We start from the raw sequence: 25,741 nt of genomic DNA, 5'->3' as shown, positions 1-25,741 counted from the left end.
CATTTTTTTTAAGATGGCCGCCGCCATCCCTGCGAACAAACGATGTTTGTTCGCAGGGATGGAAAAGTTTAAATGAATGAATGCCCCATGCTCTCCGCCAGCGGAGGTAGCGGAGAGCATGGGGCAGTCATCGGGGACCCCCCTGTGGGGTCCCGGTACAAGCGATCAGCGGTATATACTATATACCGCTGATTGCTTGTGCCACGTGCATCCCGGCACTTTTTATCCCCTGTCACCGTGAATGATTGGTGACAGGGGATAAAAAGTGATGTCCCCCCACCCCCCAAGTCGCCCCCCATCCCCCAGTCACCCTCCCCTACCCCATATACTCACCTGATCCTGGAGCTCCTTCCTCTTCGGCGTCCTGGCTGGTTATGAAGTGCGCATGCGCTCCACAACCAGTCTGCTCTGAAAATTTAAAGTGACAGAGACCAATTTGGTCTCTGTCACTGAACTATGATTACTGTGATAGAAAATATCACAGTAATCATAGTAATACAGTAAAAATTAATGTATAAAGTACAAAAAGTGACAAACATACAAAAAAATAAAACACACACTTTTATTATAGTAATAATTGCAGTTTACTCCCAAATTACCCCTAACCCCCCCCCCCAGATTACCCGTAACCACCGCACGTTGCCCATAACCACCGCACGTTGCCCGTAACCACCGCACGTTGCCCGTAACCACCGCACGTTGCCCGTAACCACCGCACGTTGCCCGTAACCACCACAAATTGCCAGTGACCCCCTCCAGATTGCCCGTAACCACCCCAAATTACATGTACCCACCCCAGATTACCTATAAGCACTTCAGTTTATCAGTAACAATCCCAGATTGTCTGTAACCCTTCCAGGTTGCACATAACTCCCCCAGGTTTCCCGTAATCACGCCAGATTACATGTAACCCCCCAGATTGCACGTAACCACCGCACGTTGCCTCTGACCACGCCACGATGCCTCTGACCACCGCACCTTGCCTCTGACCACCGCACCTTGCCTCTGGCCACGCCATGGCGCCTCTGACCACACCACGTTGCCTCTGACCACCCCAAATTGCCAATGACCCCCTCCAGATTGCGGTAACCATGCTAGATTACAGGTACCCACCCGAGATTACCTATAAGCACTTCAGTTTATCCGTAACCACCCCACATTGCCCTTAACCACCCCACGTTGCCCGTAACCACCCCAGATTGTCTGTAAGCACTGCAGGTTGCCCGTAACCACCCCAGGTTGCCGTAACCACCCCATGTTGTCCGTAACCACCCCAGATTACCTGTAACCACCTCAGGTTGCCCATAACCACCCCTGGTTGCCCGTAACCACCCCACATTACCTGTAATCTCATTTTTTTTTTTATTTCAGTAACTGCGCTATTCTAATAACTATTACTAGCTGCGGTTTTGCTCCAGTAAATTGGCACTCCTTCCCTTCTGAGCCCTGCTGTGTGCCCATACAGTGGTTTATGCCCACATATGGGGTACCGTTGTACTCAGGACAACCTGCGTTACAGATTTTGGGGTACGTTTTCTCTCCTGTTCCTCGTCAAATTGAGAAATTTCAAACTAAACCAACATATTATTGGAAAAATTCGAGTTTTTCATTTTTACTGGCCAATTTTGAATACTTTCCTCTAATACCTGTGGGGTCAAAATGGTCACCACACCCCAAGATGAATTCTTTGAGGGGTGCACTTTCCAAAATGGGGTGACTTTTGGGGGGAATCTATTCTGCTGACACTACAGGGGCGCTGCAAACGCACCTGGCGCTCAGAAACTTCTTCAGAAAAATCTGCACTGAAAATGCTAATTGGCGCTCCTTCCCTTCTGAGCCTGGCTGTGTGCCCATACAGTGGTTTATGCCCACATATGGGGTACCGTTCTACTCAGGAGAACCTGCGTTACATATATTGGGGTGACATTTCTCTCCTGTTCCTCGTGAAATTGAGAAATTTCAAACTAAACCAACATATTATTGGAAAAATTTGAGTTTTTCATTTTTACTGTCTAATTTTGAATACTTTCCTCTAATACCTGTGGGGTCAAAATGCTCACTGCACCCCAAAATGAATTCTCTGAGGGGTGTACTTTTCAAAATGGAGTGACTTAATGGGAGATTTTACTCCGCTGGCACTACAGGGGCGCTGCAAATGGACCTGGCGCTCAGAAACTTCTTCAGCAAAATCTGCATTGAAAAAGCTAATTGGCGCTCCTTCCCTTCTGAGCCCTCCTGTGTGCCCATACAGTGGTTTACGCCCACATATGGGGTACCATTGTACTCATGAGAACCTGCGTTACAAATTTTGGGGTACTTTTTTTCTCTTGTTCCTCGTGAAATTGAGAAATTTCAAACTAAACAAACATATTATTGGAAGAATTCGAGTTTTTCATTTTTACTGTCTTCTTTTGAATACTTTCCTGTAATACCTGTGGGGTCAAAATGCTCACCTCACACCAAGATGAATTTTTTAAGGGGTGCACTTTCCAAAATGGGGTGACTTATGGGGGGGTTTTCTCTCTGCTGACACTACAGGGGCACTGCAAACGCACCTGGCGCTCAGAAACTTCTTCAGCAAAATCTGCATTGGAAAAGCTAATTGGCGCTCCCTTCCTTCTGAGCCCAGCTATGTGCCCATACAGTGGTTTACGCCCACATATGGGGTACTGTTGTACTCAAGAGAACCTGCGTTACAAATTTTGGGGTTCTTTTTCTCTCATGTTCCTTTTGAAAATGAGAAACTTTAATGTAAACGTATATATTATTGGAAAATTTTAATTTTCCATTTTTTTACTGCCTAATTGTGAATATTTTCCTCCAGCCCCTGTTGGGTTAAAATGCTCATTATACCCCTAGATTAATTCTTTAAGGTGTGTAGTTTCCAAAATGGGGTCACTTATATGGGTTTTCAGGATACCAGACTTCTAAATCCATTTAAAAAAAGAACTGGTCCCTAAAAAAATCAGTTTTGGAAACTTTTACGAAAATGTGATAATTTGCTGATAAATTTCTAAGCCCCATAACACCCTAAAAAAGTAAAATATGTTTACCAAATTATGCCAGAATAAAGAAGACATATTGGTAATGTGACTTAGTAACTAATTTATGTGCTACGACGTTCTTTTTTTAGAAGCAGAGAATTTCAAAGTTCATAAATTGCAATTTTTTTTTTAATTTTTCATGATATTTTGATGTTTTTCACAAAAAACACACAAAGTAGTGACCAAATTTTGCCACTAACAAAGTGCCATATGTGACGAAAAACAATCTGAGAATCGCTAGCATACGTTAAAGCATCACTGAGCTATAAGAGCATAAAGTGAGACAGGTCAGATTTTGAAAAATTAGCCTGGTCATTAAGGCCCAAACTAGCTGCAGCACGAAGGGGTTAAAATCGCTCCATTCCCATGCTTATAACGCTTTTATCCTTTGGTCTATGGGGCTGTGGGTATCATTTATTGCGCCATGATGTGTTCTTTCTATCGGTACCTTGATTGCGCATATACGACTTCTTGATCGCTTTTTATTACATTTTTTCTGGATTTGATGCAACCAAAAATGCGCAATTTTGCACTTTGGGATTTTTTTGCGCTGACGCCGTTTACCGTGCGAGATCAGGAATGTGATTAATTAATAGTTCGGGCGATTACGCACGCGGCGATACCAAACATGTTTATTTATTTATTTATTTGTTTACTTTTATTTAAAACCTAGGAAAAGGGGGGTGATTCAGACTTTTATTGGGGGAGGTGGCTTTTTACTATAAACACTTTTTTTTTTTTTTTTTTACACATATACTAGAAGCCCCCCTGGGGGACTTCTAGTATATATACTTTGATCTCTCATTGAGATCTCTGCAGCATAGATATGCTGCAGAGATCAATGAGATAGGCACTCGTTTACTTCCGGCTGCTGCAGCCGGAAGTAAACGAGTGCCGAGCCGGGGACGGCGCCATCTTGGACGAGTCCCCGGCCGGCATCAGTAACTGAGATCGCTCCTCCGGGACAACGTCCCGGAGGAGCGATCTCCCCCACTAGACACCAGGGAAAGGTTGCCTCCGGTAATCAGAGGCAGCTGTCAACTTTGACAGCTGCCTCCGATTAGCTAATTAGCGGGCACGGCGATCAGACCGTGCCCGCTAATAGCGGCGGTCCCGGGCTACATGCAGCACCCGGGACCATGGCGCTTCAAAGCGGGGCCGCCGCGCGGCCCCGCTTTGAAGTGCTAATGAGGACATATGACGTACCGGTACCGACATACGGTCATATGTCCTTAAGAGGTTAACCTCTTAAGGACATAGGACGTACCGGTACGTCCTATGTCCTCATTAGCACTTCAAAGCGGGGCCGCGCGGCGGCCCCGCTTTGAAGTGCCGCGATCCCGGGTGCCGCGTGTAGCCCGGGACCGCCGCTATTAGCGGGCACGGTCCGATCGCCGTGCCCGCTAATTAGCTAATCGGAGGCAGCTGTCAAAGTTGACAGCTGCCTCCGATTACCGGAGGCAACGTTTCCCTGGTGTCTAGTGGGGGAGATCGCTCCTCCGGGACCTTGTCCCGGAGGAGCGATCTCCGTTACTGATGCCGGCCGGGGACGCGTCCAAGATGGCGCCGTCCTCGGCTCGGCACTCGTTTGTTTCCGGCTGCAGCAGCCGAAAGCAAACGAGTGCCGATCTCATGGATCTCTGCAGCATATCTATGCTGCAGAGATCTCTATGAGAGATCACAGTGTATATACTAGAAGCCCCCCAGGGGGGCTTCTAGTATATGTGTAAAAAAAAAAAAAAACGTGTTGTTAATAGTAAAAAGCCCCCTCCCCTAATAAAAGTCTGAATCACCCCCCTTTCCCCAGGTTTTAAATAAAAGTAAACAAATAAATAAATAAACATGTTTGGTATCGCCGCGTGCGTAATCGCCCGAACTATTAATTAATCACATTCCTGATCTCGTACGGTAAACGGCGTCAGCGCAAAAAAATCCCAAAGTGCAAAATTGCGCATTTTTGGTCGCATCAAATCCAGAAAAAATGTAATAAAAAGCGATCAAAAAGTCGTATATGCGCAATCAAGGTACCGATAGAAAGATCACATCATGGCGCAAAAAATGACACCTCGCACAGCCCCATAGACCAAAGGATAAAAGCGCTATAAGCCTGGGAATGGAGCGATTTTAAGGAATGTATATTGGTTAACAACGGTTAGAATTTTTACAGGCCATCAGATACAATATAAGTTATACATGTTACATATCGTTTTAATCGTAACGACTTGAGGAACATGCATAACAAGTCAGTTTTACCCCAGGGCGAATGGCGTAAAAACACATTTCCCCAAAATAAAAGAAATGCGTTTTTTTTTTTCAATTTCACCACACTTTGAATTTTTTTCTGGTTTCGCAGTGTACTTTATGCAAAAATTCAGCCTGTAATTGCAAAGTACAATTAGTGACGCAAGAAATAAGGGGTCATGTGGGTTTCTAGGTGGAAAAATGCAAGTGCTATGACCTTTTAAACACAAGGAGGAAAAACCGAAAACGTAAAAACGAAAATGGGCCATGTCCTTAACCTCTTAAGGACCCATGACGTACCGGCACGTCATGGATCACTGTCACTTAAGGACCCATGACGTACCGGTACGTCGGCCCTTTAAACGGGCGCCGCGCGAAATCGCGCGGCGCTCCGGTGAAGATGGCTGCTGATTCTATCAGCAGCCATCTTCCTGTGTCACGTAGGGGGCAGTTTCCCTGCCCCCCCGTGACGCCGATAGCTGTAATTGGCCGATGACTTCTCATCGGCCAATCATAGCAATGTACTTTGTTTCCGGGACCGGACCCCGGAATTCAGCGGTGATTGGTGCTGTCCGAGACAGCACCAATCACTGCTGTGCCCGGGCGTCACCTGCCCGTGGATCCGGCCCCCTGATCGCCCGTGATTGGCCGGTAACCACCGGCCGGCCATTCATGGGCGATCGTTACTACTTCTCCCATCATCTCCTTCTCTGCTCGCCGGAATCGGCGAGCTGAGAAGGAGATGATGGGAGTACTGTGCAGTGAGCCCGGCGCCCGGTGCATACCTGGTGTGTGCCGGGCACCGGGTGCCTCCTCCCCCGTACTGCCTCCTCCTCCTCTGGCCCCCTCGTGCTGCCGCCAATAACAGGGAGATCAGCAGCCTCTGATCTCCCTGTGCTCTCTCCCGCTCCTCCCCGGTACCTCCTCCTCTTCCCCGCCGCCGCTCCATGCTGCCCCCGCTTCCTCCTCCTCCCCGTTAGCCGCTCCATGCTTCCTCCTTCTCCCTCATGCCGCCGATCCATCCCTCTCTCCCTGTGCCCTGCTGGCACTCTCCCACCCTCCCACCCTCCCTGCTGGCACTCTCCCACCCTCCCACCCTCCCTGCTGGCACTCTCCCACCCTCCCTGCTGGCACTCTCCCACCCTCCCACCCTCCCTGCTGGCACTCTCCCACCCTCCCACCCTCCCTGCTGGCACTCTCCCACCCTCCCACCCTCCCTGCTGGCACTCTCCCACCCTCCCACCCTCCCTGCTGGCACTCTCCCACCCTCCCACCCTCCCTGCTGGCACTCTCCCACCCTCCCTGCTGGCACTCTCCCACCCTCCCACCCTCCCTGCTGGCACTCTCCCACCCTCCCTGCTGGCACTCTCCCACCCTCCCTGCTGGCACTCTCCCACCCTCCCTGCTGGCACCCTCCCTGCTGGCACCCTCCCACCCTCCCTGCTGGCACCCTCCCACCCTCCCTGCTGGCACCCTCCCACCCTCCCTGCTGGTACCCTCCCACCCTCCCTCCCTGCTGGTACCCACCATCCCACCCTACCCTACCTGCTGGCACCCACCATCCCTGCTGGCACCCACCATCCCTCCCTGCTGGCACCCACCATCCCACCCTCCCTCCCTCTCTCCCTGTGCCCTGCTGGCACCCACCATCCCACCCTCCCTCCCTGCTGGCACCCACCATCCCACCCTCCCTGCTGGCACCCACCATCCCTGCTGGCACCCACCATCCCTCCCTCCCTCCCTGCTGGCACCCACGCTCCCACCCTCCCTCCCTGCAGGCACCCACGCACCCTCCCTCCCTGCTGGCACCCACGCACCCTCCCTCCCTGCTGGCACCCACGCTCCCACCCTCCCTCCCTGCTGGCACCCACGCTCCCACCCTCCCTCCCTGCTGGCACCCACCATCCCACCCTCCCTCACTGCTGGCACCCACCATCCCTCCCTGCTGGCACCCACCATCCCTCCCTCCTTGCTGGCACCCACCCACCTACCAACCCACCCTCCCTGCTGCCACCCACCCTCCTGCCACCCTCTCCCCTCTCTGCTGCCACCCTCTCGTCTTACCCTCTCCCCTCCCCTGCCATCCTCTGTCCTGCCGCTACCCTTTCCTCTCCCCTCTGTCCTGCCAACCTCTCCCCTCTGTCCTGCCACCCTTTCCTCTTACCCTCGCCTCTTACCCTCTCCCCTTCACTGCCACACTCTGTCCTCCACTGCCACCCTCTCCCCGCCCCTGCCACCCTCTGTCCTGCCGCTACCGTTTCCTCTCCCCTCCGTCCTGCCGCCCCTCTCCTGCCACCCTCTCCCCTTCTCTGCTACCACCCTCTCCTCTTACCCTTTCTCCTCCGTCCTGCCGCCCCTCTCCTGCAACCCTCTCTCCTCTTCTGCCACCCTCTGCCCTTTGCTGTTTTTTTTTCTTTAGTGTAAATTTCTTTCTTTTTTCTGCGTCCCCCCCCCCCCCCCCCCTTCTCCCGGTGTGCCTGCCAAGTAAAAAAAATGTAAAGTAAAAAAATAAAATAAAATAAAAATGTAAAAACAGTACATAAAACACACACACACTTTCACGTGTAGAAGCATAACACTTACACACCCCTCTAAGGGTGCCTTCACACACTCCGGATCCGCAGCGGATCCAGTGTTAGTTCATCCCTATGAGAATACATACACGCAGTGGGCTTGACATCCTGCTGCGTGTATGTAAGTTCACCCCCCGCTGCCTGGAGCATACATCATCTGTTCCCCGCTCCAGCTTGCTTAGGAGGTTCTCGGCAGGATGTCCTGCTCAGCCAATCTGTGGTTGCGGCGAGGCAGCACACTGATTGGCTGCGCGGAATGAGCAGACACCGTGAGCCCTGAAGCAAGACGTAGCAGGGAGGAGGTGATGTATACTCCGGCCAGCGGGGGGGTTAACTTACTTACACGCAGCGGGATGTCAAGCCCAACCCCAACGAACCACAGATTCCTGAGTTTGTTGGGGTCACTTGTGGGGGGTTTACAATGTTTTGGCAGCACGGGGGCTCTGCGAACCCTTCGACCTCCATTCTGGCCAAATCCAGCTTCCAAAATCCAAATTGCGCTCCTTGCCTTTGAAGGCTTTCCGTGCACAGACTTTGCACTTTGTTTCCACATATGGGGTACTCCTGTAATCGGGGGAAATTGCTCTACATTTTTAGTGGTTTATTTTTCTTTTAACCCCTTGTGAACATGAAAAATTCAAAGTTACATCAATGTTTTAGTGTAAAAAATTAAATTTTTCATTTTGACGTCACATTGTTCCACAATTCTGCCCGTCACCAGTGGGGTCCATATGCTCACTATACCCCTTGTTAGATTCCTTGTGGGGTGTAGTTTCCATAATGGGGTCACTTGTCGGGGGTTTCTACTGTTCTGGCAGCACAGGAGCTTTGTAATTGCGACATGGCCTCCATCCTCCATTCCAGCCTCTAAATGGCGCTCTGTCCCTTTGGTGGCTTGCCCTGTGCCCATATGGCACATTATGTCCACATGTGGGGTATTTTCGTAGTCAGGGGAAATTACCCTACACGCTTTGCGTTTATTTTCTTTTTTAACCCCTTGTGGAAATGGAAAAAAAATCAAGGCTAGACCAACTTTTAGTGTAATTTTTAAAAAAATTTTACTCTAAATCATTGATCTTGTCTTTTTTTTTTCATTTTCACAAGGGGCTAAAAGATAAAAAAAAACACAAAATGTGTAGAGCAATTTCCCCTGAGTACGGAAATACCCCACATGTGGACATAAAGCGCCATGCGGGTGCAGGGTAAGCCTCCAAAGGGAAGGTGCGCCATTTGGTTTTTTTAGGCTGGATTAGATTTTAAGGGGCCATGTTGCATTTAAAAGGCCCCTGTGTTGCCAAGACAGTTGAAACCCCCCACAAGTGACCCCATTATGGAAACTACACCCCTCAAGGAATGTAACAAGGGGTGTAGTGAGCATATGGACCCCACTGGTGACAGGCACAAATGTGGAACAATGTGGCGTGAAAATGAAATATTAAATTTTTTACACTATAATGTTGGTCTAGCCTTGAATTTATCATTTTCACAAGGGGTTAAAAGAGAAAATAAACACACAATGTGTAGAGCAATTTCCCCCGAGTCCGTAAATACCCCACATGTGGACATAAAGCGCCATGTGGGCGCAGGGCAAGCCTCCGAAGGGAAGGAGCGCCATTTGGATTTTGGAGGTTGGATTTGGCTAGAATGGATGATGAACGCCATGTCGCATTTACAGAGCCCTCGTGCTGCCAAAACACTGGAAACCCCCCACAAGTGACCCCATTATGGAAACTACACCCCTCAAGGAATGTAACAAGGGGTGTAGTGAGCATATGGACCCCACTGGTGACGGGCACAAATGTGGAACAATGTGGCGTGAAAATGAAATATTACATTTTTTTACACTATAATGTTGGTCTAGCCTTGAATTTATCATTTTCACAAGGGGTTAAAAGAGAAAATAAACACACAATGTGTAGAGCAATTTCCCCCGAGTCTGTAAATACCCCACATCTGGACATAAAGCGCCATGTGGGTGCAGGGCAAGCCTCCGAAGGGAAGGAGCGCCATTTGGATTTTGGAGGTTGGATTTGGCTAGAATGGATGATGAACTCCATGTCGCATTTACAGAGCCCTTGTGCTGCCAAGACACTGGAAACCCCCCACAAGTGACCCCATTCTGGAAACTACACCCCTCAAGGAACCTAACAAGGGGTGCAATGAGGATATGGACCCCTTGATGACGGGCACATTTGTGCCGTGAAAGTGAAAAAATGAAAATTTTCACTTTCTCGTCACATTTTTCCACATTTGTGCCCGTCACCAGTGGGGTCCATGTGCTCACTGCACCCCTTGTTAGATTCCTTGAGGGGTGTAGTTTCCAGAATGGGGTCACTTGTGGGGGGTTTCCAGTGTCTTGGCAGCACGAGGGCTCTGTAAATGCGACATGGCCCTTGAAATCCATTCTAGTGAAATCCAGCTTCCAAAGGCCAATTGGCGCTCCTTCCCTTTGGAGGCTCGTCCTGCGCCCCCTTGGCACTTTATCGCCACATCTGGGGTATTTCCGTACTCGGCAGAAACTGCGCTACATGGTTTGTGGTTTTTTTTTCCTTTTATCCCTTTGTGAAAATGAAAAATTGAAGGCTAGAACAACGTTTTAGTGTAAAAAATACTTTTGTCCTTTTTCACGCCATATTGTTGGGAAAATCTGTGAAGCACCTGTGGGGTCCAGATGCTCACCGCACCCCTTGTTACATTCCTTGAGGGGTGTAGTTTTCTAAATGGTGTCCCTTTAGGGGTGTTTTTTATGTTTTGGCACCCCAGAGCCTCTGCCAAGCTGAAGTGGAACAGTCAGAAATTACCTAATATAACGGAGCCATTGAAATTCACTAGGCGCTCCCTTATATCTGAGGCTTGTGGTTGCGTCAAACAATGCAATAGGGTCACATATGGGGTATTTCTATAAACTGCAGAAACAGGGCAATCAATATTGGGGTGCATTTCTCTGGTAATAGGTTTATAATTATGAAAAATATTGGATTACAATAAAATCTCTGCACAGAAAATTAAAATTTCCAAATTTCTTACACACTTAGCTTTTATTTCTGTGACTCCCCTAAAGGGTTAAAACACTTTCTGGATATGCTTTTGCAGAGTTTGGGGGGTGCAGTTTCTGAAATGGGGTGCTTTGTGGGGCTTTCTAACACACAGTCCCCTCAAATACACTTTAAACCTGAACAGGTGCCTAAAAATATCTGATTTTGAAATTTTACTGAAAATTTGGAAATTTGCTGCTAATGTTTTAAGCTTCCGATTGTCTAAAAAAATGAAAGATCGTTTAAAAAATGCCGCCAACATAAAGTAGACATGTTGCTAATGCTATTTAATATATAATTTATGTGGTATAACCATTTTCTGTATAAGCAGAAAAGTTTTAAAGTTGGAAAAATGCATTTTTTCACAATTTTTCACGTTATTTTGGTTTTTTTCATAAAGATTCGTTTTAAGTATCGACTCCAATTTACTAGAAATGTGAAGTACAATATGTTACGAGAAAACAATCTCAGAATCAGCCGGATAGGTAAAAGCATTCCGAAGTTATTAATGAATAAAGTGACACAGGTCATATTCATAAAATTTGCTCCGGTCCTTAAGGCCATTTCAGGCCCGGTCCTTAAGGGGTTAAAGGGTTAAAGTGTCACTGTCCTTTAATTTTTTTTTTTTTTTCCAGAAATCAATAGTCCAGGCGATTTTAAGAAACTTTGTAATTGGGTTCATTAGCCGAAAAATGCATTTTTATCGTGAAAAAGTTTGAAGCTCTCCCCCCTCTCTTCATGGCTTGCTTATGGAGAGGGGAGGGGTGGAGAGAGATGAGGCATCATCAAAACAGGACAACAAAGAGTTAATCTACAGTTATTCACCTGGCTATCTCCTCTGACAATCAGCACTAACCTCTCAGACCTCTGAATACTGCTGTCACCCACCTCCTTGTTGTGTAATCCTCTGCTCTCTGCTGCTGACTGATGCAACAAGTCACAATTTTCTGATATTTTGCAGTGAATGGAAAAGAGGGAGGGAGGGGGGACCTGGAAAAAGGCTTTTTGAATGCAGATAATGGCATATTTGCCTAATAAACCCAATTTAATTTCTTAAAAACGCCTGGACTATTGATTTCTGCAAAAAAAATAAAAAAATAAAAAAAATTATATATATTATATATGACAGTGACTCTTTAACCCAGTAGCAGTAGTAAACGCCCTAATGACGTCAGAAGGACGTTACCCGTTATGCTTTGCTTATTGTTTATTTATACAATGCTCAGTGCTTCATAAAAAAAAAAAAAAAAAAACACACAAACACGCACCCAAAACGCATCTGCGCTTTCTAGGGCCTGGATGGTTGTGTGTACACACTTGGAGATGTTTGAGTAAACTGAAAAAAAGGCTGCTTTCAGAAATTGCTGGATCCATGCTTCTTTACCACATTGTCCACTCACCTCATTGAAGTGAAGGCTCTAAGCGGAGTTGAAAGCAATGAAAGGTAAGCTGTCCTTTTCACTTTATTTATGACTTTATCCATTTCCAATGTGGTTGGGGGGAGTTCTACAAAACTTTTTCCACCATTTCTATCACAGTTTTGCTATGGATATGAATAAAGAGGGGCAGCATGTTTCCTTCAATACATGTTAAAAAGGCAGTCACATTGCATGAATGACTTCCAACGTTTGTAGGAATAAAAGGCATTATAGGCCGGTAATCTATATCATAAAAATGAATGTCTGTCTGTCCTCTATAGACTTCCAGACGCCTGAACCATTTGACCCCAAATTTGGCACACAGATACATTGGGTGCCCGGGCAGGTTAGAGCGAAGGTCCCGTCCGTGCCAGACATACAGGAGAGGAGGGGGAGGGGGAAGAGCGCCTCATAGGAATGAATGGGAAAATCTCCACACTGCACACACAGGTGGCGTAATTAGTGCTGCAGAGATGGCAGTTGGAAACCTTAGCAACCAATAGGATTACTACTTTCATTTTCACACGGAGCTTTGGTTGCTAGGGCCAGCTGCCACACAACAGATGCACAGAAATAACTGGTAGACCCCCTACTCCTACTATACAGTACAGGTATACAGGAAACTACAGGTATACAGGACCCCAAAACTATACACTACAGGTATACATACCGCCCAACATTTTGGACGGCCAAAGAGGGACAGTTGTGGTTCATGCTAGGAAAATTTTGCAGACATTTCTTTTTAATTTAAGGATGCATTTACACACCCAGGATCTGCAGCAGATCCTGTATGTGTGACTGCATCCTTAGGTCACATTCACACATGAGTAACGCTGTCTGTAATTGCGGACCCAAAACTGCGGACAGGATTAAAAATGTGTTTCAGTTACTGTCGGCATTTGGAGGTACCCACTGTCATATAGGTGACACAGACGCACAATGGCTTCATCGTTTTGTTGCAGCATGGATCATGTCCCCAAATGGATCAGAAAGACCTACAGATGTGTATATGGGGCCATAGAACTCAATGAGTCTGCATGTGTGACAGCAGCCATAATGTCACATGATTCATGTGAATATAACAATTTTTAGGATCCAGCTTGCACCACATGATAGAATAATATGCAAGTTTGGGTCTATTATACAGTAAGAAACTAGACACTTTCCTAGGTCAAAAAGAGGGACATGTAAGGGGCAAAGAGGGACAGAGGGACATGGGTCAAAAGTAGGGACTGTCCCTCCAAAAGAGGGACACTTGGAAGGTATGGGTATACAGGACACTACAGGTATACAGGACCCCAAAACTATACACTGTTGTATATAACCAGGCTCTGTATAACACTGCCAATGTTTAATATAACCAGTCTGTATATTGTATAAGACTGCCAATGTTGTATATAGGAGAAACAGATTGCTGAACTCAGGGAGACCAGCTAAAGACAACACTGCCGGCTGCTAGTGAAAGCGCTCAATGCAGTGAAGTCCTAGGTGCATTGCCCCCTGGGAAACATGAATATGCAAAAGAGGAGCCCGTGGAGCCTCATTGAAGAGTCTCAAAACACTGTGTTTTGAGTCTCTTCAATGAGGCTCCACGGGCTCCTCTTTTGCATATTCAATGTTGTATATAACCAGGCTCAGTATAACACTACCAATGTTGTATCTAACCAGGCTGTATATAACACTACCAATGTTGTATCTAACCAGGCTGTATATAACACTACCAATGTTGTATCTAACCAGGCTGTATACAACACTGCCAATGTTGTATATAACCAGGCTGTATATAACGCTGCCAATGTTGTATATAACCAGGCTGTATATAACACTGCCAATGTTGTATATAACCAGGCTGTATATAACACTGCCAATGTTGTATATAACCAGGCTGTATATAACACTGCCAATGTTGTATATAACCAGGCTCTGTATCCAGTCTGATCACATGACATCTTAGTTTGGCTTTAAAAGTATTTAAACATCCTAAAGTTTTTAGTTTATTTCTAATGTGCATAAGCTACAATTTACATAAACAGTGCAGAACTGTCAGGTATATAGAGGTATATAGGGCTCCTGGCAATTTACCCTTAAACAAAAAAAAACAAGGGCATAGACTGGCCTTCTGAGCACTCTTGGAACAAATCTAATTAACACACTGACACTTTGGGTGCATTTTTTAGTGTTACATAATCTTTCTGATATTGCCATTGCTTAGCACTAAAAGCCTAATGAAAAGTATGAAGACTGGGAGAAGAAAACAAGAAGAAAAAAAAATGCAAATAAATGGTACAATAGCGTAGAAATTTATACAAACTTTTTGATTTCATAAAGGCAAGTCCAGCAATACAAGGAATAACACTTCCATTACTGTGACAAGAAACAGTTTTTCATCAGGAAACCAGTGAGACTACTGTATAGTTTCATACGTGGCTACACTTTTTCCCCCCCATACAATGTATTGCTAATTCAGCTCTACAATGTATTGCTAATTCAGCTTGGCAATATTCAGATATTACTTATCTGCTGTTCTCAGCTTTTTATAATAGGTACCCAATTTTGCATGAAGCTTTGAAAAGTAAATCAATTTTGTTACGAAAAAATAAAGGCTTTTGGCACATTTTCTTCTTTGAAACTAGAAAAAAAGGTGTCAGTGTTTTAACACACAACTTTATCTAGATTGGTTGTTAAAGTAGTCTTTCTATATAATAAATGGTTGGATGGCCTGACTTCTGAGGTCCCTTCCGGTCATGAGGATGATAGTACTAAGGAACCACTGCAGCCCTATGTTCCCTTTTAAGTTTTCCTTGCCATCTGGCTTTGTGGGGAACTGCAGCTGTCCCCCATTAATTTAAAAGGGTTTTCCCATCTCCCAAAGTTATTTTCCACAGGATAGGGAAGAAGTAGCTGATTGTTGGGAGTCTGACTGCTCAACACTCAGCAACGTTTGGAAACACAATAGAAAATGGATGGATCGTGGGAAGCACATACACAGTGTGCTGAGTTTATTTAAGTCAACAATTTCCCAGTATTCTCATTATTGTTAGGAATTCTATTAGGATCTCCCTCACTGATTGGCTTGTTATCCCATGTGCACAGAAAACCATTTAAATGGGCGCTGCTTTGTGATGGAAACACAGTGGAAGGGGCTCAGCAGTAAAACACTGCATGCCCTTCATTCTCAGGATGTGTATACTGGTGGATCCACTAGACTGCATATCCTAGCCTATCCTATGCCACCACTTTAGCATGGGAAAACTGGAGTGGCCTTCCCCAGGCAAAATCAGCTCGTTGCTAGGGGTGCTAAAAGCTTCAGTTGACTTCTATCAGAAATGTATTCTGTCTGTCTCATGTGGCAATCCCTTTAAGTAAGAAGAAATGGACTCTTCCTAAAGCTGCAATGAAAAAACAAATACCGTTGCATGATTCCACAATTCATCAGTGCCAAGAAGTGATAAACTATGTATGCCAAGATGATATTCTCGAAACTATACTCAAACTCATACCGTACTTATTTATTTCAGAATCCAAATTAAAGCTGTAACAGGACCCAACATGGCGCTACTAAACAGAACTCCAATCACCATAAAACCTTTTGTTATCCCATCTGTAACATGGTCTTGGTTTTTGTTGCGTTTTTTTTATTTACAGATTCAGAAGCTAAACTGTCTTGTCTGGGCCCTGTAGTTCTCAAACGCAAATATAAAAAACACAGCCTATTTTGTCTGCATCTGATGTATTGATTTTACATTACTGGCAATAAGAAGAGATACCCAACAAGAAAAACTTTGCCTTCGAAATCAGACAAAAATGATCCAATGCGCGGTCACACAGGTAACGCCAAAGCAATCTATATTTTCCTTTGAAATTGCTAACTTGAATCTCTTATCCAAAAAAAAAAGCGAAAAAGGAAAAAAAAAGGTTTAAGGTCTGCAAGTTTGTCTGTTTTAATTGTTCTAAAGACACAATCTATTCATCAGAAAAAAAAACAAAAACGTTACGGATACACCAAGAGGCATTGGTGCACACTGTACTCTATTATTCCTCCCATAATGAGCCACAACTGCTTCTTCTAATTATACTATCACTTCAGCAAAACAGCTCTGCCTCCAAGCATAGATTCATCAAAAAGCAATCCAAGGAAAACAGAAGGCTCCGTACTAGGAGAATGGCGAGTGCTCATGGACATCCACAGCACATACTAATTCAAGACTGGTTTCTCATAACCGTCTATTCATGTTCGCAAGCTGGTAAAAACAAGTAAAAAAAAAGCATAAGAATTGGATAAAACTGCAGCATTATGGTGCATTTACACAGGCAGATTTATATGACAGATTTTTTAAGCCAAAGCCAGGAACAGACCATAAACAGGGAATGGGTCATAAAGGATAGACTGAGATTTCTGCTCTTTTCAAATCCATCCCTGACTTTGGCTTCCAAAATCTGTCAGATAAATCTGCCTGTGTTAACACACCATTAGCAGCTTCTACTATTGATAGATTTTCGGCCCTTAGCGCTGTCTGTTTGCTATTTTGTGTACAACACCTATGCCATCAATCCTTATGATGTGCAGCCATAGTTTTACTCATCCACTTAAGCGTGATACGAAATGGGCACATTAAAAGGGCTCAACTAACGTGTCCTTGAAGAATTATCCAAGATTAGAAAAAGCCCAGGTACTTTGCAAAAACAGCACCATTCTTGTCCCCAATTTATGTTTAACACAAAGATTTGAACAGTTTAAAAAAAGACGCTCTGAGGTCTGGCCCGCAGAATACTGTTTGTGCATTGACAGTATTTTGTGAACATGTAAATGGCCTCTTAGAATGTGTTGGGGAAGGAAAGGTCAGCCAAAAGAACTAACCATCAAAACAGTGCAGAGTTCCTCACTTTCACTGCGCCTACGGTAAAGAAACACATTCTTTAAAAGTAGAGGATGCCCCCTTGTCATGAATTACAGGTCTAGGTGTAAAAGGATCACTACTTTGATAGTACTGTATTGACTACATTGCAATCAGATAACCCCAAGCAATCCTTTTTTCTCAAAGTAAACCCCAAGTTTAGTCCCATCTGTCACCAATTACTTTTGCAGCAGTTTCCGAAAAAACTTATGTTATGCGTTAAATGGTTTATTTGTTTCATATTTTGCAGTCTTATCTAATTAGTATACTAAATAAACAAATTATTTAAATTGGTTACACACTGCCTGGAACATACGCTGATTGTTAGAGAAGGAGCCCACGGAGAAGGGCTGAAACTTGCAGATAGGCAAATAACGGTTCTTTGAATTACATGCTGGAGTGCAGCCAATCTTTAACAGAAAAAAACAGATCCTAGCAACATTGAAAAAAATATTTACCAATAGTTTACATGACCATCTTTATGTATGCTTGCACACAACAAAAATTTTCTTTTATCGATGAGGAATCTACAAAAGGGAACTTTTCATACATCACCCAAAATGCAAGAACACGGTCCCCAAAAGTTTGCACATGTATAAGCACTTACCGTGGTGTGCCACCTGAGAGGCTCTGTTCACTAGATGAAGACGATTCATTTCTGGATTCTGGGATTTTTTCTGAGCTCTTTTGTGGTGTATTTAGTGGTTTTTTCACTTTTACAGACTTCTTTTTCTCACTGTCACTGTCATCACTTCCTTCGCCCAAAATGTCATCAACCTGAAACACAAGTTTTTTTTTATTTTTAAAAAGAACCAAAATAACCAAAATCTTGTCTTAAAAGAATGCAGAGAATATGGACATCAGTGAAAAATAATCAACAGTGATGCTCTTGAAGTAATTTTTCCATCCTTAGAGCTCTATGTGCAGTTGTGAGTCAGTGATCACAACATATCATGCAACACAACCTAAAGAGTACCTGTCATCAAAAATAACTTCTTACATGTCATCAGACCCGCTGTGATTGGGAGATATATTCAGGGGGAGAGCATGGCAGCAGAGTCATCAACTCTGACTATAGACTTCCATTGTTGGAATGAGCCGTTATGAAGATATGGCCAGGTAGTGGATGGCACGGCAGTCATGCTCTCTCCCCAACTACTGTATATCTCCTGTGAAAAGTCATTTTTTATGACAGTGACTTTTTAAACAAAACAGTCAGCACTACAAAACACAAGCTAGTCTGTAAAATGGCGTCACGCTGCCCTCCCATCACTGTGTCGGTCCTCTCTGCCTGGCTTTGTTTACTTGTCTGCAATGAGAATGTTCCTGTACATCTAGATGGCCTCAGCGTTGTACAGCACAAGTCCATGGAGACCAATGATTAACTGCAAGTGTGTTGAAGGTATACGGCCATGTTATCAGTACAGATTTATATTTTAAATCACGATCAAATCTTTTGACATGTCTGTGTAAAATTTCCTTTTTTATTTTTTATTTAAATGACAGTAACACTTTAACAAGTCCAAGCAGTGGGTGTGTTTTAAATATCTTGAAGTCTTCCATTAGGCATATGTATATAAAATAAAAAAATATAAGCCATTCCATGTGAATACTTACCATTTTACTGTTTTTTTTTTTCAAATGATTACATGAACACACCATCAGTGATGAAAAGTAAGTAACCAGAATGGGTATATTATAAAGCCCAGCACGGCAGTTTCTCATGCGGATATAATGACAACACCCATCTGTATATCTAACTAATCAAACCTTCACACAAGTGTATGTGATAAGTTGCTCAGTGCCCTGCTGTAAGACAAGAATCATCTCTGCTGGTTTGTACATTTGCAGATGGAACAAAGAAAGGACTGGAACATTTGATTGTGACACTGAACGTTCTTTAACCCCTTAGCGTCCCATGACGTACCTGGTACGTCATGGTGCCGCGGGGGGTGTTCAGAGCGGGTCCCGTTGCCGTGCCGGCTAATTAAGCACTTCAATGCAGCTGTCAAACCTGACAGCTGCATTGAAGTGCTTTGTACTGCACGTCCCTGGTGTCTAGTGGGACGGATCTCCCCGTGCCGGGCCTCAGCGTCAGAATGACGCCGATCCCGGCTCGGCAATAGATTGCTATGGCCTGCAGCAGGCCATAGCAATCTTTCACCGATTACAATGATCTTTGCTGTGTATATACACAGCATTGATCTCTATGAGAGATCAGTGCTGTCTATATACAAGTCCCCCAGGGGGGCTTCTAGTTTATGTAAAAAAAAAAAAAGTAAAAATGTGTTTTTATTAATAAAAAATCCCCTCCCCTAATAAAAGTCCAAATCACCCCCCTTTTCCCATTTTATAAATATAAATTAATAAATAAACATATTTGGTATTAACTATTAATTAATCACATTCCTGATCTCGCACGGTAAACGGCGTCAACGCAAAAAAATTCCAAAGTGCAAAATTGCGCATTTTTGGTCGCATCAAATCCAGAAAAAATGTAATAAAAAGCGATCAAAAAAAGTCGTATTTGCGCAATCAAGGTACCAATAGAAAGAATGCATAATGGCGCAAAAAATGACACCTGACACAGCCCCATAGACCAAAGGATAAAAGCGCTATAAGCCTGGGAATGGAGCGATTTTAAGGAACATATATTTGTTAACAATGGTTTAAATTTTTTACAGGCCATCACATAATATAAAAGTTATACATGTTACATATCATTGTAATCGTAACAACTTGAGGAACATGCATAACAAGTCAGTTTTACCATAGGGCGAACTGCGTAAATGCAAAACTCCCCAAAATCAAAACAAATTCGTTTTTTTTTTCAATTTGACAGTGCAAATGATTTTTTTTCCGGTTTCGCAGCTTATTTTATGGAAAAATAATGCCTGTCATTACAAAGTACAATTGGTTTCGCAAAAAATAAGCACTCATATAAATCTCTAGGTGAAAAAATGCAAGCGCTATGGACTTTTAAACATAAAATGGGAAAAGCAAAAGCGCAAAAACGAAAATTGGCTTTGACCTTAAGGGGTTAAAGGGCGAAATACACACATTCGTAGACCACATGTAAAACTGTCAGACAAATATGAATCTAATAAATCCATCAGGGAGTTACCTTACAATCAGCTATTAAGCCTACTAGTTTGAGCAAGTAAAACAGAAAAATATAAAATAAAAAATTATGGCCAACCTAGAGGGGGTGGGGCCTAGACCTTTAAGCCATCCTGTTCCAATGGCTGGTGAGGGGGCGTGGCCAAAGGCGCGTTGTGGGCGGGGCTAAGTGGTGCTAGTGCCGTGAGGCCCGCCCACTTAACATAATCTGCAGTTGATAAAAGATGACTTTTTACTTGAACAAGCACCATGACGTATAAAATAAGGTATGAAAACTGCTAAATTTACCCTTTACACCTGTGTAGAGATGTCAGAATGCACAAAGGGGGTGACATTGTCATTTTAAATGAAATATGCTGCGGATCCGCCGCAGAAAAAACGCTGCGGACCCGGTAAGTGTGAACGTACCCTAAAACATACAGCTAGGTAAAATAAGATTGGGATCCACATGAATGAGAAAAATGGGAAGCAACTCGGCAAACATCTTCATAAACCTACAGCCTTTATTTGTGGTAACAAATGTGAATAGACACCAGACATCACCATAAGGTTATAGCCATTTCACACCATCATAGAAGCATTGCTGCTTTTGCTCATTTATATGGACTGTTTTCTGAGCATTGCACCACCTTGTCTCTACTATACCCTGACCTGCATGCATATCCTTAAGTTCATGTGGAGAGAGTTGAAGTCTATAGTGCTGATTGAGCTTTGTGTCACCCCCCCCCCCCTCCATGCTCTTCTCACCTCAAAAGGCCATTTTACAAATTCAGATGTACCAATAAACAGTGTTTTATAGTTAATATATATATATAGTAAAAGTTCCCACCAGTTCTGCAAACACCAACCAACTAAATATGGAGACAGTTCATTTAATTTCACATTCGCTGAACAGAGGCTGTAGGGTGAAGCATGCTCCGCAGAAAGTGCCATCATGGGAAATGTAGTCTGCAGAGCATTGCTGTGGTCATGTGACCTCACCCTCTATTTATTACATTGCAAACTCATTTTCATAAATGCCTTTACTGTTATTAAGGTGCAACACTGGCCCAGTTTTATTAATCTGTCCAGGACAAAAACTGGAGTGCCTTGCCCAAGGCAACCAATCATAGCTCATTTTACCAAGATATGAAAGAAAAGCTGGCATTGGTTGCTTTGGACAAAACTGCTGCTCTGGTTTTTAGGTAGATTGATGAATCAGGGCCATTTTGTTACCTTCTGATGTAGAGCAAACCATTGCTACAACACAAGAGGCGCTATGAATAGAAAACTGAATCCATCCAAAACCTGTTTAACATCATAATAGCACACCATCCTTACTTACAAGAAACATGCCCTTGCATACGATGCAGTCAGGTATAGAATATATTTCTGTTAAATACAGAGTAAGGGTAGCTTCACACGTACCGTATCGCTGCGTTTTTATCGCTGCGTTTTGGTGCGATTTTTACATGCGAGTTTCGATTTTCACATGAAAATCATGAGAAAATCAAAACGCGCATGTAAAAAAAAAAAAAAAAAATCGCACCAAAAACGCAGCGATAAATACACAGCGTTACGGTACGTGTAAAGGCACCCTAAAGGTTTCTGCTCACACTGCAAAATCTATCCATCAGTTTCTTTTTTTATATGTAAATTATATAATAAAAAATAGTAGTAGCTAAAAGACGAAGCATTAGCTGCAAAATGAAAATAAAACCTCAACCTAATAATATGTGGGTATACACAATGTGGGTGACACTGACACATTGGGGGGACTTAGACCAAAGCCTTGTACATTATTCTTATAAGAGAACTCTAGGCATAATGTAAAGGCAGGAGGCAGGGGATGGTGGTAACATAATAGGGGACTGCTAAGCATAGCTTCTCAGTGCCACTGCTCATAGACCCCCAATGGCTTACTGTAGCTCCCAATCTTGCGACATCTTGACCAGTCTCAGAGATACCAGCTCAATCAGTCACTGACTGGGGCAGGACACACCTGTGCTGACCATGGACTGGCTGAAGTGGAGTTATTTCTGGGTTGTGACAACACAGAAAAGCAGGAGAAACTGAAGACTGAAGGCTGACATTGAGTGGTGGCACTGCGGCTCAGGGACTGGTAAGTATAGCTTCTTTATTATGATTATTAAATTTTTTTTTTAGAAACTTAATAAGCTAAGCAGTTTCACCTATTTTCATAACCCACTACTACTAAAGTTCACAAACCCAGCTTTTTTATTGTATTTGTTCGACACGGTTCTTCAGAAATGGCCCGTAGACAGTCCCAAAAAGAAAGCTGACATTTTGGAGCACTGGGCAGTACCACATTTCACATGTGATGGAGAAGCAGTTTCATGAGAGGTTTCTGGTTCACCTATGTACAAGTCCACCAATGAGGTTTCAGGCATCCTTCACTTTAACTTACTTTAGACAGGTCTTTTTTACGGCCCAATCAAAAATGGTTTCCCTAATGTGACAAACCACTTTAAACTACTAAAACATTAGCTCACAACACAGACAGTCAACAAAGAGCGAGAAATTCAAAGGATGGAAGAGCTCATTGATATTAGACATACAAAGCTACATTAATACAAGACATTTACATCTAATCCTCAGCAGCTTTTCAGTATGATCATCCCCCATATATGTTTCCTGGTCTTAAACAGCAACCTGGGGTACCCTTGTACATTCTACTGCTGTTACAACATTCTTGTCCTCTTCTTCAGGTAGTTGAAAAATATCAGTATTAGTGCACCACAGCCCTCTTTTTCGCAGTATTTTCTTTCCGTTAGGTAAAAACCCATGCTACTTTACAGGTGGCAAACAAAAATGTATAGTATATCTATGGGATCTCAGTTTTCAAATAAGACTAAGTGCCCCCCAAGGGAAAAAAAAAAAGATTTAACACCACATTTTTACTGAGCAAAGTGTTATTTTTACAAGTGATTTTTTGTTGTTGTAAATAACTTGCAGAATATAGTCTTTACTTACAGTAAATGTAAAGCTCTTTTTTCATACATCCTATATCTTTCCAGTTTAACAGTATTTGCATTAGACTGTGTTTACACGTGACATTTTTGCTGCGTTTTTCCTAATAACTGGTTAATAGTCAGAGGTAATACAGAAGGTCTTTTTGTAGCCTTTGTTAAAAATGATTATTTATTATAGATCATTGTGTCAGTGCTTATATATGCTATGCTAGCACACAAGGAAGGAGTATTATATAGGTAATGGTCATATATGTGCACACATGAACACAATTATAATAAACACACCCATAGATGGCATTCACAGTGAGACATGAAGCCTTAAAGGGGTTGTCCAGCGAAAATCTTTTTCTTTCAAATCAACTGGTGTCAGAAAGTTATATAGATTTGTAATTTACTTCTATAAAAAAATCTCAAGTCTTCCCATACTTATTAGCTGCTGTATGTCCTGCAGGAAATGCGGTTTTATTTTCAGTCTGACACAGTGCTCTCTGCTGCCATCTATGGCCGAGACAGGAACTGTGCAGACTAGGAGAGGTTTTCTATGGGGATTCATATAAAACCGAGACAAAGTTCCTGTCTCTGCCAGAGATGTCAGCAGAGAGCACTGTGTCAGACTGAAAATAAAACATTTCCTGCAGGACATATAGTAGCTAATAAGTATGGGAAGACTTGAGATTTAACAAAAGTAAATTACAAATCTATATAACTTTCTGACATCAGCTGATTTGAAAGAAAAAGATTTTCGCTGGATAACCCCTTTAAAAAATTGTTATCGGAGAAGAGAGGAAGGAACATAGCCTTCAAGACTGAGAGGACTCCATGACACAAGTTGAGGATGAGGTTTCCCCCAGGTTACTGAGGCCAAGCAACAGCTGCTGAAGCTCTCATGGAAGTCAGCCCTTAAAAAGCCCCTTTAAATATTGTAAGGCTTTTCTGTTAATTATTCATTTCTGTCACTTATTATTTTTTAAAAAAGCAACAAATCTCTTCTTCTTAAGGGTTACAGCAGTGAAGAGATGGTTGTGATGATCAATATATAGTAAGGAATTGCTCTTACCTTACGTAGAAAAAACAAAACAGCGGTTTAGGTTAATAACAGTAAATACTGAGAAGTGATGGTGATCACTTGGTAGAAAGATTATTGCAAAGTGCCAACCAACATAGTGTCGGGTCGTAAAATAGAATGGGTTTAAGGTGAGCACACACAGAGCAGATTTTTCTGATGCAATTCAGCCACACATTTTGCAGGAAATATGTTACGTGTTACACGTGAATTTACCCTTGCACTCCATGCGTTAACAAGTCTCCGCCAGACCAAGCGAAGAACATCATTGCGACTTGTGACTACTAAATTGCAACACTCAATAACTATTTGACGTGTAAACCAACTGTGCCTTCAAAAACACATTGTACAGAGGCACAGTCAATGCAATCCATGATAATACAATAGCTTTATCATTTACTCTCTCCCGTTCAGTACTGACCACTTGAGACAAAAGAACTAACTTGCCTTTACTTAAAAAAATAAAAATAAATATGGGGGTGCCAACAGAATAGAAAAACTGGCGTGTTTTAAATGGAATACATGCTAATTAAGACAAAATCTATATGTTCAATTGATGTTACAATGCTTACTAGGTAAAGTGAGGAGTCTAATTTTTGGCATCCTACTAAAATGTGACCGTATTTTGACATCCTGTTGAAATGGAAGTATATTTTTCATAATTTTATTTACTTCAAATGGTAACAGAGACTATTTTTAGCACATATAAAAATCTTAACATTTCCACATTTTCAAGCAGAGTGAAATACATATATATATATATATATATATATATACACATATAAATAAAAGTTACCAAATGAGATGGTGGGTGGAAAGCGGCAGAAAGGAGAAAGCGACATAAAAGCCATTAATTATTTTGCAAAAGCATTAAAATACTGTAAACCAATTTCAATAACAAGGTTATGTTTTAAAATGAAACATGCTGTTTCTCGGTTATTCAGCTATTTTTAGGTTCAGTACAAATGTAGGCGCTCAAAAGTGCCACCACAGGGTACATAAGTAGCTCTCATTATTACCCACTCGATGCGTGGTCAAATGTTCTATTCCGCACACCCAGAGCAGAACGTGCCCCTGCTGTGTATTCTTTGTGCAGAACACATAGGTAAACTGCCAAAACAGGCAGATGAAAGTACCCGGAAATCACAAGGAGAGAAAAAAAAATAAAATAAAAAAAAAAACATTGAGCCCAAAGGGCTTAGCTTTCTAAATGACACGAGTAGAGGAACATTAAAATTGTGAAGGCTAATTGCTCAAAATCATAGGCATATACACATCTTATGTTCCCTTTTCATTCTACGAACAATTACTCCTAGGAATTTAACTGGCATGTACGGCAGCTCTTATATTATAAGATGCAGAATTACAGAGGCCGGGAAA

At 43.2% G+C, this 25,741-nt stretch overlaps 1 protein-coding gene across 1 annotated transcript in view; it reads right to left on the bottom strand.

Annotated features, from left to right (window-relative positions):
• The window catches only part of CTDP1 (CTD phosphatase subunit 1), a 100,727-nt gene that overhangs the window by 14,276 nt on the left and 60,710 nt on the right, over positions 1-25,741 (bottom strand). Inside the window, exon 12 of the mRNA XM_069957892.1 lies at positions 17,814-17,983. Coding sequence (XP_069813993.1) covers positions 17,814-17,983 — 170 coding nt within the window. The remainder of the gene's footprint in view (positions 1-17,813; positions 17,984-25,741) is intronic.

Source organism: Dendropsophus ebraccatus, chromosome 2 (assembly GCF_027789765.1).
Source record: "Dendropsophus ebraccatus isolate aDenEbr1 chromosome 2, aDenEbr1.pat, whole genome shotgun sequence".
Taxonomy (NCBI): Eukaryota; Metazoa; Chordata; class Amphibia; order Anura; family Hylidae; genus Dendropsophus; species Dendropsophus ebraccatus.
This window is presented reverse-complemented; position numbering and strand designations above follow the sequence as displayed.